At 46.1% G+C, this 17,752-nt stretch overlaps 1 protein-coding gene across 3 annotated transcripts in view; it reads left to right on the top strand.

Moving 5' to 3' along the window:
• Twin (CCR4-NOT transcription complex subunit 6-like twin) overlaps window positions 1-16,143 on the top strand; it is a 150,197-nt gene extending 134,054 nt beyond the window's left edge. For all 3 annotated transcript variants that reach the window (XM_077683784.1, XM_077683776.1, XM_077683791.1), the window contains 7 exons: window positions 1,386-1,451; window positions 2,050-2,207; window positions 2,631-2,785; window positions 5,717-5,868; window positions 9,048-9,296; window positions 11,841-12,027; window positions 13,326-16,143. In XM_077683784.1, the coding sequence (XP_077539910.1) occupies window positions 1,386-1,451; window positions 2,050-2,207; window positions 2,631-2,785; window positions 5,717-5,868; window positions 9,048-9,296; window positions 11,841-12,027; window positions 13,326-13,533 (1,175 nt within the window). In that variant the 3' untranslated portion in view covers window positions 13,534-16,143. The remainder of the gene's footprint in view (window positions 1-1,385; window positions 1,452-2,049; window positions 2,208-2,630; window positions 2,786-5,716; window positions 5,869-9,047; window positions 9,297-11,840; window positions 12,028-13,325) is intronic.
• Window positions 16,144-17,752: the final 1,609 nt, after the last annotated feature.

The raw sequence follows: 17,752 nt of genomic DNA, 5'->3' as shown, positions 1-17,752 counted from the left end.
GGGAGCATGTGCTGCCAGCATCGTGACCTAGGCAGTTAGGATGGTTACTCTTTGCGTTGTGTGCTCAGGCACTTCTTTTTCTCTGTTCCCCCGGTCGCAGTTTTTCTTGGTTTGCGTAGCATTTTTATTTCGGGCTGGGAATGGTGGACATCGTTTTTGTTGATAGTATAAATGTCACAGAAGCACGCTTAAATAAACCAGTGCAATGCCGTGCTAATTGCATTTGTGTAGCTAATCTTCCCCCATTAGATGAGCTCTGCACCTATTTCGTTTACACAGGGCATGTTGAGTGCAGTGTGTCATAGTGCTGTCGTAACAAGACACCCCACACCCTACCAAGCATGGCCGATGTGCTCAGTGCTGAAAATAACAGTGAGGCAACCCTGCACTTAAACGGGAGGTTCAACGGTGTAGTGTGTGTATGCAGCACAAAAACGGTCTTTGCTGCAAAATTTTTAGTTGCAGAGCCTTTTTTGTGATGTTCAGTTGTGCTTACAAGTTGCTGTGAGTATGTTCACTTTTCTAGACAAGGAGGGCAGTGTTTTCCTTAGAACTGCTTCTGAATACTTTGAACATGGCTTCTTGCCCATGTCGGCCCAGTTATAAAACCCCGCTTCTTTGTTTTTTAATAATCTCGAATTCTTGAATTGGCTGGACTTGTTGAGGTACATTCTGCCATTTTTATGTAGTTCCAGTCATAGAAGAAAAATTAATAAACTGCAAGGCCAGGTGTGTGAAAGGTACCAAAAATGAGTAACACACACTCAAAGCCGATGTGTTGGCAGGGATACGAGGTGTGGGGAAGAGGCACTAGTTGTTTCCCAAGCCCCGAGCACCAAGCCTTGGGCTAACAACTGAAAATCTACCTTTGTGTTCCTGTTATTTAATACAGGCCAGCATAGCGTATGTGGTCAATGAAAACAAAAAAAGAAAAGCTCTGTGCTGTTTTGGTGGTGTTTTTTTTTTCTTTTTCTCATTTTAAAAAAACTGTACCAGATGTGTGAATTGCATTTTTTTTCTTACCATTTGGCTTTTTTTTTTGTCTGGAATGTTTTTTTTTACAAAACTGGTCTTTTGCAATACCCTCTCCCTTCTTCTGCTGCTGCGTTATTGCTTCCACTTTTATTCACCGCCAGTAAACTGATGGGCGATGGTCACTCCTTACATCAGTCCCACGTCTGTCTCGCACAGAGTTAATGCTGATTCATATGCAGTGCATCACTGATCTTATTTTTTCAGAGCCCTTAGATGTGATTGTAATTTTAGTGAGTGCAATACAATAGCGGCTTCCCGGTGGTTTTTCGATTCTTCCTGTGGTTGACAACATAGGTGGACCAGCCTCTTTAACAAGCAACCTAAGCAACCGTACCTTCTTGTCTTTACAGTTAGCGCTGTGCAGCCGCCGCAGAGGCCCTGGTTGCAGGTGGCCCACATGCCGCGATCACCGTCCGGTAAGTCTTCTGTTCCTTACCTCCCAATCCTTCTTAGAGGCCCTCCAGGAGGTTGCATGCACTTGATCGGGCTCTGTGGGTGCCTGCCAACAGAGCTTGGCCAATTCTTCCCTGAAGACCACATTTTCCAGCTGTGTTTTGATCAAGTAAAGCTGTAGACTGGGCTAGTTGGTAATTCATAGTGAACAAATGTAGCGCAGCAGAAACACAAGGGACGGAACAAATACAGACGAACGAGCGCTCGTCCGTGTGTATTCTTTCCGTCCCTTGTGTTTCTGCTGCGCTACATTTGTTCACTGTGTTTTGATGCTGAAAAATTGAGGCTGGACAGCGTAGTATGGTTTTCACGCTACCGACTGTCATTTGTACCCCACACCTGTTTCTTGCTCTGGACTCCTCGGTTCAATGAGGAAACTGAATCGGACCTGTAAATAAAGCCTGTAAATCGAGCTTTTCTATTGCACATGTGTATGAAGTAGGCCAATTGCTTTGAGTAAACATTACAAAACACCTGCTTCCGTGCATTTTGCAGATAGAGTAGTGAATTCTCTCGAGTGGCTGAAGTGGCAGAATATGTTGTCCTTTTTCTCTTTCCCAGCTGTGTTCACTGTGATGTGCTACAACGTGTTGTGCGACAAGTATGCCACCAGGCAAGTGTATGGGTACTGCCCCACTTGGGCTCTGAATTGGGAGTACCGCCGCAAGGGCATCATGGACGAAATTCGGCACTACTCGGCCGACATCATCTCTTTGCAGGTAATTTTGAAAGACCTGTTATGCAACCGCTTCAAAACGCTGTGCCCTGTTTGTTCCTGGAACCTAAAGTTAAAAGGGGAAGGCTGCAGAAGTTGGTTGGATAATTGGGTGCCTGATGGCAATGCAAATGAGACTAGAATTTGCCAATGAAATGGGCAAATTTTGTTTTTGTTAATGAAGAAATTAGATTTTTTGTTCAGGAAGAATAGTTCTTTCCATTATAAAATGGACCATCTTGAAAATGGGAATGCATGCATTGTAAAATAGCCGTATGTGAAAGATTTTGAGATCTTATTGGTTGTAAAATTAAGGAACAAAGCATGGGGCATGTGGGATAAACATTAGTCATGCGTTCATACAATCCACCAATCGCTTCACTTTTGGTGAGACACTTGACCGTTTTTCCCTTTTCAATCATTCTAGGAAGTGGAGATGGAACAGTACCATGGCTTCTTTCTGCCTGAGCTGAAAAAGGACGGCTACGATGGCATCTTTGCCCCCAAGTCACGAGCCAGGACTATGGCTGAGAGTGAACGAAGGCATGTCGATGGCTGTGCCATCTTCTTCCGGACGAGCAAGTGAGTCTTCTTTTCATTTTTTAGGCCCGACAAATGGAAAGCTCCGTCTCTGCCCCATGCAGAAGCATTATGGGTAGTGCTGTCTCACCGGTTGCTTATGCCACACTCTGAATTAAGGGAGGTTCGATTGTGGGCATAGGTGTCCAACTACATCTTCGGCGAACTTTGCTGCTTTTTGAGCAGTCGACTTGAAATTTTGGAGGGTATGTATGATAAACGTTTACAAACTATGTGCAAAGTTTGATAGAGAACTATTTAATAGTTCTTAAAATACAAATCCAAAGTTTTGTCTTTTTTTCTGGGCGCAAGGAACATTTTCAGAAATGTTTTTACAGGCACAGGGCTGAAACATTTTCTATGTGTTGAATGCCTCAGGCTTTCTTCTGAACCTGAATAATAATGGCGGCCATAACCCCATGATTTTTTTTTTTAAATATATACGTAACACAAACAAATTTTATTCATTTTTGGGAGAAAAAGTGTGAATTAAAAAAAATTGTGATAACATGCTTATTCTGGTTCAGATTGTGTATATAGCATTGATAAAGAACTTACAAAATGGTTTCAAAAACTCAAATAGTTGAAGAGGAAATGTTCCTTTTCTCAGTAGAAATGGTATTTTGAGAAATCACACTTCAAAGTTTTCGTTTCATTTTTTAAAATTGTTGCTTCTTGCACGGATTCTAAGAATATGGAGGCAATGCTACTAGCTCAGTGGACTTAGGCTTAAAAGATTGCTCTAATAGCTCGAAAAAGAAGCCAATTACATACGCACAAACAGAATGATAGGCGACCGAACCGACGTAAACAAACGTTTTGCAATGCATGCACAATGATATTTCAACTAAAGCGGAGCCATTGCGGCATACAGTGAACTGCAGACAAATTTAAGTAACTGTGTGCTATATTTGTAAGTAATTATAAAAATAAATGTTACCACGTGTTTTTGAAGAAAAAGTAGCAATGTAAATGCTACTGTGCGTCACATGAAACTTGCAGTGACTAGGCGGGGCCACATGGGGGCGTGTTTGGCACCATTTTTAAATTGCTCCTGATGCGCATCTGAGGATGCCACTTCCATACCGGCCAACTCTCCGAAATTGATCGGGAGACTCCCGAATTTTGACCACATCTCCCGATTGTACGAACGCCATCTCGAATCTCCCAGAAAGTGGCCGCCACGGTAGAGAGGTCGGTTTCTTTTAATCATGCGAGTACGTCAGTCTTTCCTGCTGCCAAAGTTGCAGTGCTGCGGAAGACCACTTGCCACCGTACTTGTAGTTCCGTGTAACCATACCATCGAGTACTGCTGAGTATATTCTAGGCACTGTAGTATTGTGTGCACAGCGCGTCTGGGTGCTACTGGAATGTTGTTTAAAGGGTAACCACATGCAGCAATGGCAAAAAGCGACGCGAGAAACGTAACTCATTGGATTGAGCAAACAGGTAGCGTGGGCAGCAATGGCAAGCGAAAAATATTTATACCCTCTGCCCCTGTTGCTCATCACTGTTGCTCGCCTGTGGGCTGCTTGTGGCCGGCCAAAAGCGAGCAACGGCGACGCCCCGTCGTTTGCGCTGATGTCGCCCCCAGCGGCCTGCGTAAAATTTTTCTGTCATTGTCGTTGCCACCATTCCCTGTTTGCTGTACCTGATGATTTACATTCTTCATGTTGCTCGTCTTCATCGTTGCATGTGGTTGCCCTTGTCGTAGCTTACAAAAGCCAGTCACGAAACGCACTCTCCACTGTACCGAAAGAAGGCGAGGGTAAAGGTCCCTTCACAAGTAAAGCAGTTTGGCGCTCTCCACTACAAGAACCAGGAGTACAGTTTCTCATGATGCAATAACAAAGCAGCTCAAAATGGACACCCTTACCCATTTCTGATGTCAGTCTCCAGTCTCAAAAATTTCTGAAATGCTTAACTAACCCCCCCCTCCCCCCCGGTCTCCCGAATTTTCTTCTTTCTATGTTGGCAGGTCTTCACTGTGTGGGGACATTCTCGAATAGTGTTATTTTTTGGCACTATAATAAAGAAATCCAATTTTTACTCAGTTTTGCCTTCCTTAATGTATTTGAATTTGTATCGTAGGCTTCGCTTTGCTGGGAACAATTGACAAGTAGTGTAACCACGGGCTCTCACAAAATCTGCTGTGGTGGTAGCACTGCCATGGCCAGGATTTTTCATTCAAGGGGCAGGAGGTGGAAGCAGTTCAACTTACCAGGTTGCTGCCTCCTGTCACGGAGGAGCAACAGAGGGAAAAGGGGTCAATAATTTTATGGGATGTCTGGCATCCTAAAGCATCTCCTGGGCTTGTGTGTCAAAAAGATTGTATGTCAGAAACCTGACAGGATTGTCAGAAACCTGATAGGATGCGTGGGCCAGTCAGTCAAAACTTGACTGGTTGCAGCAGGCATAGAGTATTGTGACCACAGAGGAGCTGCTGCACATGGAACGGATCTGCTGCATGTTGAGCTAAGAGTTTGGATGAAACGAAAATGCTGTGGCGGGAGTAGTATGGGGTCTATCTAAGTGCCCTTTAGCACTCTGCTGCCAGTGCGCAATGTGTGAGCTGTGAGAGGCACTCTAATGGAGACCCTGGGGTAACTCTGTTGGAGTCACCAGGGCATTTTTAAGTGCATGGACATTGAAAAACCCTTGCTGAGTGCCACCGAATTGTACGAGTGTACGTAGGACTTGCTTCTTTTTCACCCTCTTGAGATGCAGCCAGGATGAGGCAGGTACCTCAGATAGGAGTCTGCTCGTAGGGAACTGCTAACATGGACTATCGGTTTTGTTCCGAGTCGTCTTCTTCACATCTTTGGTGCACACAACAGGCTTTTCAAAAGCGCAATGGTCACGTATTTGAGGGTAACTTGTTAACCCTGGCTACGTGACTGCTGCCAAATGAGCCTGCCTCATTGGTGACTGCAGGTTTGCGCTCTTGAGGGAGCGTCTTGTGGAGTTCAACCAACTGGCCATGGCCAATGCTGATGGCTCGGAAGACATGCTCAACCGAGTCATGACCAGGGACAACATCGGACTTGCAGCCCTGTTGCAGTTCCAAGAGGGTGCTCTGGACTATGGTACGAACTGAATCACAGTCTGTGTCTAAACTTTTATCCAGGGCCGATGTGAGTTGTGACCAGAATTCCTTCAAAGAGCATGTTGACCCATTTTTTTAAGATGTTCTCACAACTATGCTTTGCTAACTGAAAATGAATTTCGTCACAAGCTGGGTTTTTTGGGGCAGTCTGTAAGCACTCTGTAAGCACTTCATGCTTAAACAGCATGAATAAGAAATCTTAATTGCTTTTAAGGAAACTCTTGTATGAAAACTGCACAAATGTTTTGGAGAATGGGGGCGTTATGTGTGTTCATTGTAATGCTGAAAAATGCAGATGGCTCCTGCTTCTTACCCTGAGAGATATTATAAAATGCTGAATGTTACGAGCTTTTGGTAAATCCTGGCTCGGCATCCCATTTTCTGTTGATGGCCTCCACAATGGGGGTCAATTGTACGGTCAGAGCCTGCTGGAACTTTGTTGCCCACCAAGGTGTAATTGTGGGCTGTTACAGCTGGTACTGCATCACACACCATACATGTTTAGCAATTCCTGCAGCTATGGCAGGATTGGGTGACCCATGGGCACGTTTCTTTGTGTGTCAATAACCATCTCAATAGCCCAAAAAATGTTGATCCTGGCTGGCCCTTCATTGTTGTGGTTCAGCATGATTTGCTGCAGCATCCTTATGCGGAAGCGGGCTTTGATGGACTGTGCGATTTCTTGGTTCAACAGTTTGCAGCACCAACGTGCCATTCGCCTGTGGGAAAATTGTGTGGCTCAGCACTGAAATCGTGTTGTGTGTGGCACAGTTGTCAATCAGAAGAGCAATCATGTGATTTTGAGGCCGTGTGGTCGTCTCCAGCAACAAAAACCATCTTTAAAAAAGTTCCGCAGTCATCGAGGCTTTCTTGTCCTCAACATAATCTGCTGGGAGGCTTCGTACACTCTTAAAGCATAGCACCCTTTGATTCAAAGTGGCTTCAGCGTTCCAGGCCCTGTTGCATTGCAGCAGAGAAGCACTGTCAGCCATTGCTTGGACTTTTTGCCACCTTTTCAGCCATCGCACGAGGTTTTCTGAAGCAACAGCATATAAAAATAAAAAAAAGCAGTTTGGTCTGCGTAAACGGGCTATAAAGACAAAACACGAGCTTGGTTCATTCAAAAGGACTGCTTTGTCCCAGTAACAAAAATGCCAATTTTGGTACAGGCTTCAAACAAGTCTACACATTAAGGAAAGCAGATGAAGGGATGGCGACTTGCCAGTCAACCTTCTCGCTGTCCACTGACCAGAGCTGCTACCAAGAAAAGCGACTGTGCAATGGTGGTGCGGCTTATGGTTTCCTTTGACGTGCCGTTAGTGCACTGATAACTGTTTTCACTGTTCCCACTATTACATCACTGCTGACATCGTGTAGCTGAGGAAGTATAGTGAGTTTCTTTTCAAATTCAAACTAGGTTATGTTCTCTCTTCATGGCCCCTTTAATTGTAGGCTCAGGCCTGTACTCCTGCAGCACATCCTCGGCAGTCGGGAATTGCACCACTTGTTGGCGAGATCGGGTGGTCTGTCAGCCTCTTGGCCAGTTGCAGAATTGAAACCAGTGCCATGGCCTTGTTAAAGCTTCTAACCCATCCTCTTGTTGCTTTGGATGGCGCTTCATCAATGCTGAGTGCAAAGGCAAACTGTTTACCTGTCTTGCTAGACAACGGCCTGCCGACAGCAGTCTGCCTGGCACCTACAAGCCACGTGTAGGCAGCAGCGGGAACACCTTGGACAGCGGCTGTGCAAAGCCACTTCCTAGATAGTTTCATCTTGCACTGCTTTCCCCTGCATCTTTTTCTTTTCTTTTAGCCCCCCCTTATTTAAGGAACCTCAATATCGATGCACTGGTTCCATACTCCTCTGCTGAGTCTCTCTCTCTCTCTCCTTTTTTCCCCCTCCCGGTTGCCCTGCACAGCACTAGTAACTTTATCTTCTTACTGGTCGTCACGTAGAAGTTTTTAAACAGTCTCACTCGTCACGAGTTAAATGCATTGCAACACAAACTAACATGGCGGAACTGTACAACCATCACACTGCAACCACTGCAATGTCGCTCTTAGGAAATGGAACAAAAACTCGTTTTTCCCTCGATCAGGCAGCGGGTGCGTGCGCACCTGCTAGCTTTGGGGGGGTTTTTTTGCCACCTTTCTGAGGCTCCGTCTTGTATTGCCCTTTCTCCCTTCTTCACAATCGTTTGAGCCCCGTTATTGGGGCGTGGGCAAACTAGCTAGGCATGGCCTGCGGAGGAGAGCAGAAGGCGAGCGGGTGCATTTAGCCCAAATAATATCACCCCTTTTCAGTTTTGTAGTTCTGCAAGTGTTAGCATGGGGTGACCTCACTTCTTTAGTGAGTGCCATCGGCTACAGCAATGGGCCATAGCATGCACCCTGGAGCTGATAGTTGCTTTGTTTTGGTTCGCTGTGGTGCGTTAGCGTGTGTGCAGCTTTGCGTATTCGTCGCAGAACAATTCAGAGATTAAGATAGCATGATTTGCTTCATTAAACAGGCAAATTCATCTGTAGTAAGGTAGTCTCCGTCATAGTGGCGTTCATGATACACAGGAGAGGTAGGAACCGGCCAGGCCATTTTGCACGTTTTGTTGTATTGGTTATTCTGTAGTATAAATGATCATCGTAGTGGCATTTAAGTGCAGTCATCATCTGTGCCATCGACCGAGTTCATGATGCCGCACTTTTTACTACAGGTCTCTCATTTGCAGCAGCTGCTGTCGAAACAGCAGTGGCATTAAACTGTAGGCTTTCTTCTAGCAAATGCGTACAGTTTTGCTGGCTTTGCTTACAAGCAGGCAGTGCAGGAAGATTCATTCACTGGGAGCACAGCTGCATAGTGCTGGGTGGTTATGAACAGAGGCATCCCACAAAGATCTAGTGCAAGATCATGGAATTCTGCTCTCCTATTCCTTTGTACTCCGGCTCTTTTGGAACGTGCTGTAGTGGCGGCAAAATGTGAAGTCAGCCAGCAAAAGCAACCCTTTTCTGACCATTGGGGAAGCCTTACTTTGTGCTTTGTTGTTGGGCTGTGGAAATGCTCTTGCACCCAGGCTACTGAAAATTCCCGTGCGAATTGTTTGGAAAGGTTCCTTGCTGTTAATTGCCTCTGCGGCGGGCATCTGCCAACGTCCCTGTTACAATGCAGCTACCGCTGAAAGCAGGAGCCTGATTCAGCAGCTGCCACCCCTGCTGGTTTGCACGGCTCACATCCACTGGGATCCGGAGTTCTGCGACGTGAAGCTGATCCAGACCATGATGCTGATGCGGGAGCTGCATGCCATGGTGGACGATGTGATGCATTGCCCCCAGGCTGGGGCTCACCGGAAGTCTGGCCAGGAGACGCCCACCGTGCCTCTGTTGCTCTGTGGCGACCTCAACTCCCTGCCAGATTCTGGTAAGAGGCACCGTATTCGGGACTCCGTTTTGTGCACGCTCGTGTGTCTACAGTTGGGTTCTCTTTTGTCTTGCGAGGGGAAAAGAGTGCTGGTCAACCACTTCTGTTGTGTGTGGTGGTTACTTACACGTGAGCAAACATTGTTAGTCGCATGTACATTTTTATTAACGTGCACTCATGTACCAACATGTACTTCGTGGTGAAAAGTCTCCAGTTTGAAAAGTGGTGCCAAAGCGGTTGTCACTAAGAAGCCACGGTGCTTCTTTCAGCAGCATAGCTTCCTGGCCGAGCCTTGTTGCACACTGTGGAACGTACCAAGACTGTCCTGCAGGACTACGTAATTGTAGTCGTAGTCACTCCACTTGCACACCTTATTGTACCATTCTCCTAAGTCATTGCCGAGGCTTCCTGTTGGCTTGCGGAGTGCGATCTGCATGTCACATGGTTTGGGGCCTCCTCATTTGCCCCCGCATGCCTCCTTTCCCTAATGGCGAGGGCAATAGTAGTAGGACATCGCGTGATCAGAAGTTGCTGCAAAACCCCTTATTTTCATGCACCCTTAATTTTCATGAATTTTGCCATTTGAAAAATCTGCTAACTTTAGGGGCATAGGAAAATTGTAAAATTTCTGTATTAAAATCTCGTTCCAGTCAATATTTCTATGGTTGAGTGCATTGGTTAAAACAGATCACCTCACATTGGTTCTTGAAGGCAGACATGACCGAATGAAGCTGATTTGGTTGTATGCGGTCGACGCAGCATTAGAGCGTTTTCATAACGTGCCAGGGACGTCACCGCCATCCCTGCTATGTTATGGCGCTCCCAGCACACACATAAACATCGTCACTGTTACCCCTCATCTTATTCATCTTCGCTTCTTAGAGTAAGGGCCCTTTACACCCATATATACACTATTTTTATCAAGTACATCACAATCATCGCCATGGCATTTTAATAAATGTGACAAAACAAACATTTTCTTGGCGCTCTTTGGCCTCAGACGCCCTTGCGCCAATAAAATATACATAGTAGTAGTAGTAGTAGTCGACGCAGCATTAGTATGCTCATTAAGGGGGAACACTGCTCTTTAAAAAACTTTTTCAATTTTCAAGCAACTTCGTGAAACTTGTCAGACTTGCTGCTTCCGATTTCAAGTATGACATTTTTGTAGTTCATCAATTTGTTCCCAAGATAATTAGAGGTAATTAACAATTTTTGGAGGAACAATGTACAAAACAGTGTTGGTCATAAAACTGTAATCTTTACATTTTCCAGCACTATGAACCCTGGTGAGTGCAATAAGAGAATCAGTTTTTTTATGCAACTTGGAAATAATTTTACAGCTCATTAAACCTTGGTGGCACCAGTGGCAAGGAACCATTTTGAGTGCCCATTTCAAATACTGAGGTTTAATGAGCTGTAAAATTAGTTCCAAGCGATGCATAAAAAAAACTGATTCTCTTATTGCACTCACCAGGGTTCATAGTGTTGGAAAATGTAAAGATTACAGTTTTATGACCAACACTGTTTTGTCTATTGTTGCTCCAAAAATTGTTAATTACCTCTAATTATCTCAGGAACTAACTGACGGACTAAAAAATAATGCCATATTTGAAATCAGTGGAAAAAAAGCAGCAAGACTGACAAGTTTCACAGTTTACTTAAAAATTAAAAGAAATAAATTTAAGAGCCATGTCCCATGTGCCCAACAGATAAGTACTCATGGAGCTTTCATCTGCTTTTAGTAATCCAAATGAAATCCTTGAGGGGACCAGACGCCTCGTTTTCCTTCCTTCGTGCAATGCCTTTTGTGAAAGCCCAACTGCACCTCGATCTGCTGGTGCAGTGGCTTCACTGTGCCTCCCTAGAGAATCCTGCTGTTTCTGTGATGCGGCCCAGATTGGGTCACTGTAATGGCCACCCCTAGCTGTGTTCGTATACAGCCAAGTGGGCACCGTGATCTTGGTGTCTCCTAAAGATGATCCAAAGGGGGCAACCCCCTTCCAGGTCTTGGTGTGCTCCCGTTGTTCCAGAAACTGCTTGCTTTCAAGTCAGCTAGATCTTCTCATTTCTTTTTTTCTTCCACTTTTAACTTTTCATCACTAGGCAAAATAAAAGCACCATGTATAAAGGAGATATCAGAAACCACTTTCTCTTTTCGTAGAAAATTGGCAAATTGGTGGATAATAGAACCTAGGTGGATAAGTGGCTAAGAGAGAGTGGCCGAGCGGGCCATTTAGTCAAGGTATCAAAGGCATCAAGGCTTGCTTCCATGGCTGCTGATTCCTTTTCAAGCCCCAAACTTCAACCTCGAGAATTCGAAAAGTTTAGTGGTCGCAAATATATACCATATCCTCGATTAATGACAATTTAGTACAACAAAATTATAATACTTTGCAAAAGCATGTGCCTATTCCAAGTAATGTGGAACTTTGGGGAAACTCTCCCGTTAACAGCTATGCCAATAAACTAAGTTGAAATGCAGCTTAACCTAGAATTCACGGAACCCAATTTTGTGAATTTACTAGGCACTTTTTGTTTCAGGTGTGATTGAGTACCTGAAAAAGGGCCGGGTCTCAGCAGACCACAAGGACTTCAAATCGCTTGGCTACAAGTCTTGCTTGCGCAAGATGTGCCAAGAGACTGATTCACTGATCGGCAACTCCTACACTCATCCTTTCAAGATCCAGGAGGCTTATCCGGATGGAACCATGCCCTACACCAACTATACGTGAGAAACTGCTTTTGGTTTTCCCCATGATAACCATTGACTTCAACGGCTGAACTCTTTTGTTACGCCACCAGTCTTGAGGACAGGCTCGCTTTAAGATTTTCTGGGCGACGTTTTTCTGGCAGGCAGTGTGTGCTCTCAGTGTAGTCATGGTTCAAGGCTTTTCCTCTTGAAGAGTAAGATGCAAGCTCTAGTTGGTTGTACGTGATGCACGCGACCATCAGATGGCAGCTGAAAACATGGCCTTCCATGTTGCGCTAGTACCCCTGTTTCACTTTGGTGACTGTGCTACTATGTCTAAACATCTGGAACGAAAAATCATGTTCATTCGAACTTCATTTGGGCTCACAATCACGCTTTCCTAGAGGAGGGCCATGGTCAATGACCAACAGCATTTGGTGAGCTGAAATTGGCATGCACGGCGCATCTGTGCCAAATAACGCATTAGGAGGTTCACCCTGTATGCCACAAAAGCCACAGCCTGTTATTGGCAATGAAGAGGCAAAGCTTGGAGTCGAAGAAGCCAAAGTACTGGGATGCCCCTTTTTTTGTGCTGTGCGTGGAGACCTGGTACATTGGCAAAATTTATGCAAGTCTTTGAAACCCTTAAATTTAAAAAGCTTGTTTTTAAGTTTTAGAATTTTTCAGAAATTTGAAGATCCTTGTATTTCTTATTTTATTAAACATTAAGGCAACATGAGGCTATGTAAGGACTGAGTAAGTGTTCGTTGCTTGGTTGTTCTTTAGCAAATAAAAGTTTGCATTTTGTAACACTCTAAACAATGCTGATCTGACTCTAACAAACATTGAAGAGAAACCATCGAAGAAGGAAATGCCACTGGAGCCATGGTTTCGACAAGGAACTTGCATGGAGGCAAAATCCCCTTGTCAAAACATTGGCTTTGGCCATGCTCCCTTTCTTCAATGATTTCTCATCACCTTCTTCTCCTCTCCTCTTACGTCATTTTGGATGGAAAATAAAGGCATTATTATTAGTTATTCACTCCATCTTCTCCTGATCAGTCTTATTTGGATTTGTAACAATGTGGTCCTTGAAAATCCACTTGGGGATCCTTGAGTGTACCACAAAACCCTTGATTTCTTGTCGACTTAACCGGCATGGACCTTGTAGGGTTCGGGTGCCAAAACACTAGCTTTTTTTGCACGCTCGTGCAGTGTTCTTCAGAGAAAACCTTGCAAAACGCACCCCAAGGACAAGGGACGTGTATTGCTCTGAGCAATTCTGGCACAAGAGGCGTCAGCCCTTGAACCCCCCCCCCAAATCCCATGTTGTGCAGGTGCGACTTCAAGGGTGTCATAGACTACATCTTCTTCTCGCGGAGCCACCTGTCTGTGCTGGGTGTGCTGGGTCCCCTGGACCCTCAGTGGATGCAAGAGAACAAGGTGGTGGGCTGCCCGCACCCGCACGTGCCCTCGGACCACCTGCCGCTGCTAGCGCAGTTCGAGATGCCGCTCACGACCAATGGCCTGCTCCAGCGCAGGTAGCTGCCGCTGCGTCCCCTCTCCCCGTGTCGGGGCTTCATTGCGCACTCATCTGGACTGGCTCGTGTCCCCCTCAGCCGGCTCACGTGACCCTCCCCCTCCGTTGCTGTGATTACGACTGGCCACTCTGCTCTCCCATGCGCGGATACCGGGTCGGTGGCCTGGATCGAGGACCCGAGCGGCTCTCTTCAGCGTCTTTTGCTGTCCGCTGCACCCGCCTGCAGAGACCCTCTCAAAATGCCCGCATCAAGGCTCACCCAGTTTCATTGGAAAAATCTGCAATTTTGAACGCTAGCCTCATTCCATGGACTTCTGGGGTGCTCTTTGCTGTCCAAACTTCAGAGGTCTTTTTTATACTGTTATTTTTGGGGGAAGGCACCCCAGCCACCAGCTTTTCTAGCCGGTCATCACAAGTGTCGGTGTTCTTCCGTGTGGAAAACGCATTCCCAGATTAAGGTCAGTTTTGCAGGTAGGTTTGCAGGGTGACTACTTAAAGAGGTTACCATTCCTTCATTCACTCGCACGGGACACTGGGAGGGAGAAAAACCGCACAAAAAAGAAAAAAAACCACAGGACTGGTACTTCAGAATCTTTCTTACACAGCATGGGTCATGCTAAGGCCGAAGCCAGAACCACTCCCAATAAAAGCAAGAAATTAGGCCAATATTCGTGGACTGTGAACGCAAGGTTTCCTGAAATTTCTGTCAAGCCACGCCGATGCAATGCCCTGTCACAATAAATGCCAGTGAAGCCAAAGAAGCATACAGATCTCAAGTTCTGCTTCTTTGTAACCTATGCTGTCTTAAATGTGGCAGCTCCAGTGGTGTGCATAGAGTGAGACGAGCTGTTCGGACCTTTGTTGTAATAATGGCACCTTCCAGTTGCACAGGTTGAGAAACGGATAACATGTACCTGCTACACTTGGGACTTTGTTTGGGACCACACGGGGTTGTGAACACAAACTGTTCGGCATGACAGAAAATGTGAAATAGCTCTCATCATACATCAATCACTGCCTGCTGACTTCTTTTGTAAAATTTGTAAAAAGCACACACGGGCAGTTAAGCATGTGTCGCCATGTGTAACAAACACCTCAAGGAATGGGCGTCTTTTGTGACGCACTTGCAGGCCTGCCCTTGACAGTTCCTCAAAAATGTGTGGGTGTGTGGGAAATTTATTTTGGGGTTCGCACTGCGCAAAGGGCGGGCTGTTCTTGCAGTGGACTAACTGCTATATCTCGACGCACAAGGCGTGAATGAACTCATCAATAAGCTGACGCTAGCTCTTAGAGCGCAAATCAGGAATGAGTTGGGGAATGTTCTGGTACTTGCATGGAACATACTGATGGGCCAGGGGAGTCCGGACAAGGGCTGCTGTGGTACTGCTCTGGAAGCATCTGCTGTGTGCAGCAGTGTCGGCCAACATACCTAATGCAACCACTTGCTGGTGTACAGGGCTACTTCAGCTGGACAAATGCTGCAGAGGGAAGGACTGACTGTTCCCGCAATGCTCCCCTAGTTGTTGCGGAATTTGTTGGTCGTATCTATCTTGGAGCCGGAATTGATGCGATTTGGGTTGCAACCGGGGCTTGTTCTGCAACTAGTAGGGCAGCTCCGCTGACAACAGTTCATTCCCTCTTTGGGGCTGTGGGCATAAGGGATGCCATGCGCATTGCTGTGAGAATGGCCGGCAGGGGTCGAGGTTGTGGGCCTGGGGTGTGCATCTTCAGTGTGTACTTCTTGAAAGGAAAGTAAGGCACACGTACAGTGCGGTTGCAAAGCTGCATTGGAACCGGAAGTGCTTCTCCTCCTGAGTCAAGTGTTCGGTTTAAACGTACAGTTTTATTTGTTCTTGTCTGAGCATCACCAAAGCTGAATGACCAAAAGCGAGTTTGAGAAAGGCCTCAACTAGCTTTGCCACATTAAGTAGAATCATACTGCATACGAAACAGCTGTTTTTCTCTTACCTACTTGCTATTCCATTTTTTTCCTTTTTGTTATAATAAAAGTTGTTGGTAATGTGTCTGCTGAATATTTTTTATTTATGCATCAGACAAATTGTCAACATTGCCAGTTACACTTTGCCCCCATTTGAAGCTCTTAGATTTCCATTGCTTTACGATGCATTTGATTCCGACTTAGTTTTTCTCTTTCCATTTGAGGTCAACAAAAGTTATTTCTCTTTGATTCAGCATTTTCCTGCTGTGCTATGAATGGTTTCCTCTGTTCTGTATAGTCCAGAGTGAGCGTGTTGTGTACAACTTGTGTGTGTGTATATAGAAACTAAAAAGGGACATGTCATGAAGAGCTGGCTTTTTTCATCACACATGACTAAGTCTTTTATTTTTTGCTGCCACCGCACCCAGTATTGCAGGTTGTGTTGACCGGATGCTGAGTGCATGTCTGAGGGTGTTGTTTAGCTGTGATTGCAATGTCATGCGGGTGTTTCATTTTTCATGAATGCAATTAGTACCATACAACAAGGGTTCTGAATTTCACTTTTTCTAACCCTTTTTTTATGGATGTGTAAAGTCTCTTTGTTATGAGTGTTGTAGAAAATTTCTTCAAATTGTAATAAAACATGGTTGAAGTGCTCGCACTTCATTATTTCAAATTGTGGTCCTTGGGAATTTCATGTGGGAATGCCTCAAGGGACTAGATGACTGCACTGCTGACTTCACGACGTGTCCTTTGCTTTTTCCCTGTACCGTAAGTGCACTTAACCCTTTCAATGTCGGGTGTTTCTGGCCATGACGCACCCCCAGTGTCGGCTTGGTTTCCGAAATATCAGGGAAGGAACATAGTGATTTATTTGACTATGATAGAGCCTGGAACGTAACGCGTCGATAGGAAAGGGCGTGGGTGAGAAATCGCCTTTCTTACAGATATTTTGAGTTAGCCATGCACACTTCTGGGACAGCGACCCCACCGTTTCAACACCAGAATCTGATGCTGTGGAACTCTCACTCCTTCCTCGGATGAGAAACTCTGAATGCGAATCCGAGCTCAACTTGTATTCAGATCGGAATCAAAGAACCATCTCTCCTGACCGCAGTCAAAGGCCCCACGTGATCAGCCATCCGAAAGCAACCGCGCATGAGGAAGCGCATTCAGCAGCTTACACGACACAGAAATGAGCGAGCGAAAGCTGCGATTGAGTCACATTTCGGCCTATTGGAGAGGCAACGGCGCACTGGGCTAACCTGGCACGCTGTAGCAGATGCGGAAACAGAAAAAAACATAGAAACCCGTTGTGGATGGCACAACAACACTTGCACCTGTAATCAAACGCGTGCGGAATGGGCACTCATCCCGACAGAGTCCAGCACTCGGAGCAACCAAGCCCCCCAGCAACGAAAAATGGACGCGGTCACTACGTGCTCTTCAATGTACCGTTGAAAGAGATAGCAAGTGAAAATACGAGCTAATAGAAAGACGGCGCGAACAGTCCAGGCATTATCGCATGCATGCTGCTCAGTCACTCATCCCGACAGAGTCCAGTGCGTGGAGCAACCAAGCGCCCCACCAACGAAACATGGACGCGGTCGCTACAAGTCCAGGCATAATCGCACGCGTGCCGCACGGTCACTCATCCCGTCAGAGTACAGTGCGTGGACAACCAAGCCCCCCACCAACGAAACATGGACGCGGTCGCTACGTACTCTTCAATATACCGTTAACAGAGAGCGAGTGGAAATACGAGCTAAAAGAAAGATTCGACAGGTGGCGCGAACAGTCCAGGCATAATCGTACGCGTGCCGCATGGTCACTCATCCCGACAGATCTACATTGCGTGGAGCAACCAAGCCCCCAGCAACGAAAAATGGACGCGGTCGCCACATGCTCCAGTCAAGTTTGCCGAGCGAGCGCAGCGCCATCTACCGCGCCTGCACGCAACACTGGGTAGGCCGAGCCGCACCGTCCTGGCCGGCGGCCTGCTTTAGCCACTGTGCACGCGCCCTTGCAAAGGCGTCTAGAAGTGGTTAGGTGCGTTTAAGCGGCTTAAGTTTGCGGAATACGCTGCAACGGCGGCAGGATGGAGTGTTATCGACCGAGAGGTTTTAAAAGAAACAAAGCGCAGAAGGAAACCTACCGCCCTCGCTGCCCTGAATCGTCTGAGTTGGGAAGGCTGGTCACAGCCTCACCGGCGGCACATGTTTCCGTGAAATTTTTAGAAAATACAACAGCCATGACTACCAAGCAGATTAAATGCTGCTGTCAAA

The sequence above is a fragment of the Haemaphysalis longicornis genome, unplaced genomic scaffold, assembly GCF_048455015.1.
Source record: "Haemaphysalis longicornis isolate Haplotype H1 unplaced genomic scaffold, Haemaphysalis longicornis Haplotype H1 scaffold_1, whole genome shotgun sequence".
In the NCBI taxonomy this organism is placed as follows: domain Eukaryota; kingdom Metazoa; phylum Arthropoda; class Arachnida; order Ixodida; family Ixodidae; genus Haemaphysalis; species Haemaphysalis longicornis.
This window is presented reverse-complemented; position numbering and strand designations above follow the sequence as displayed.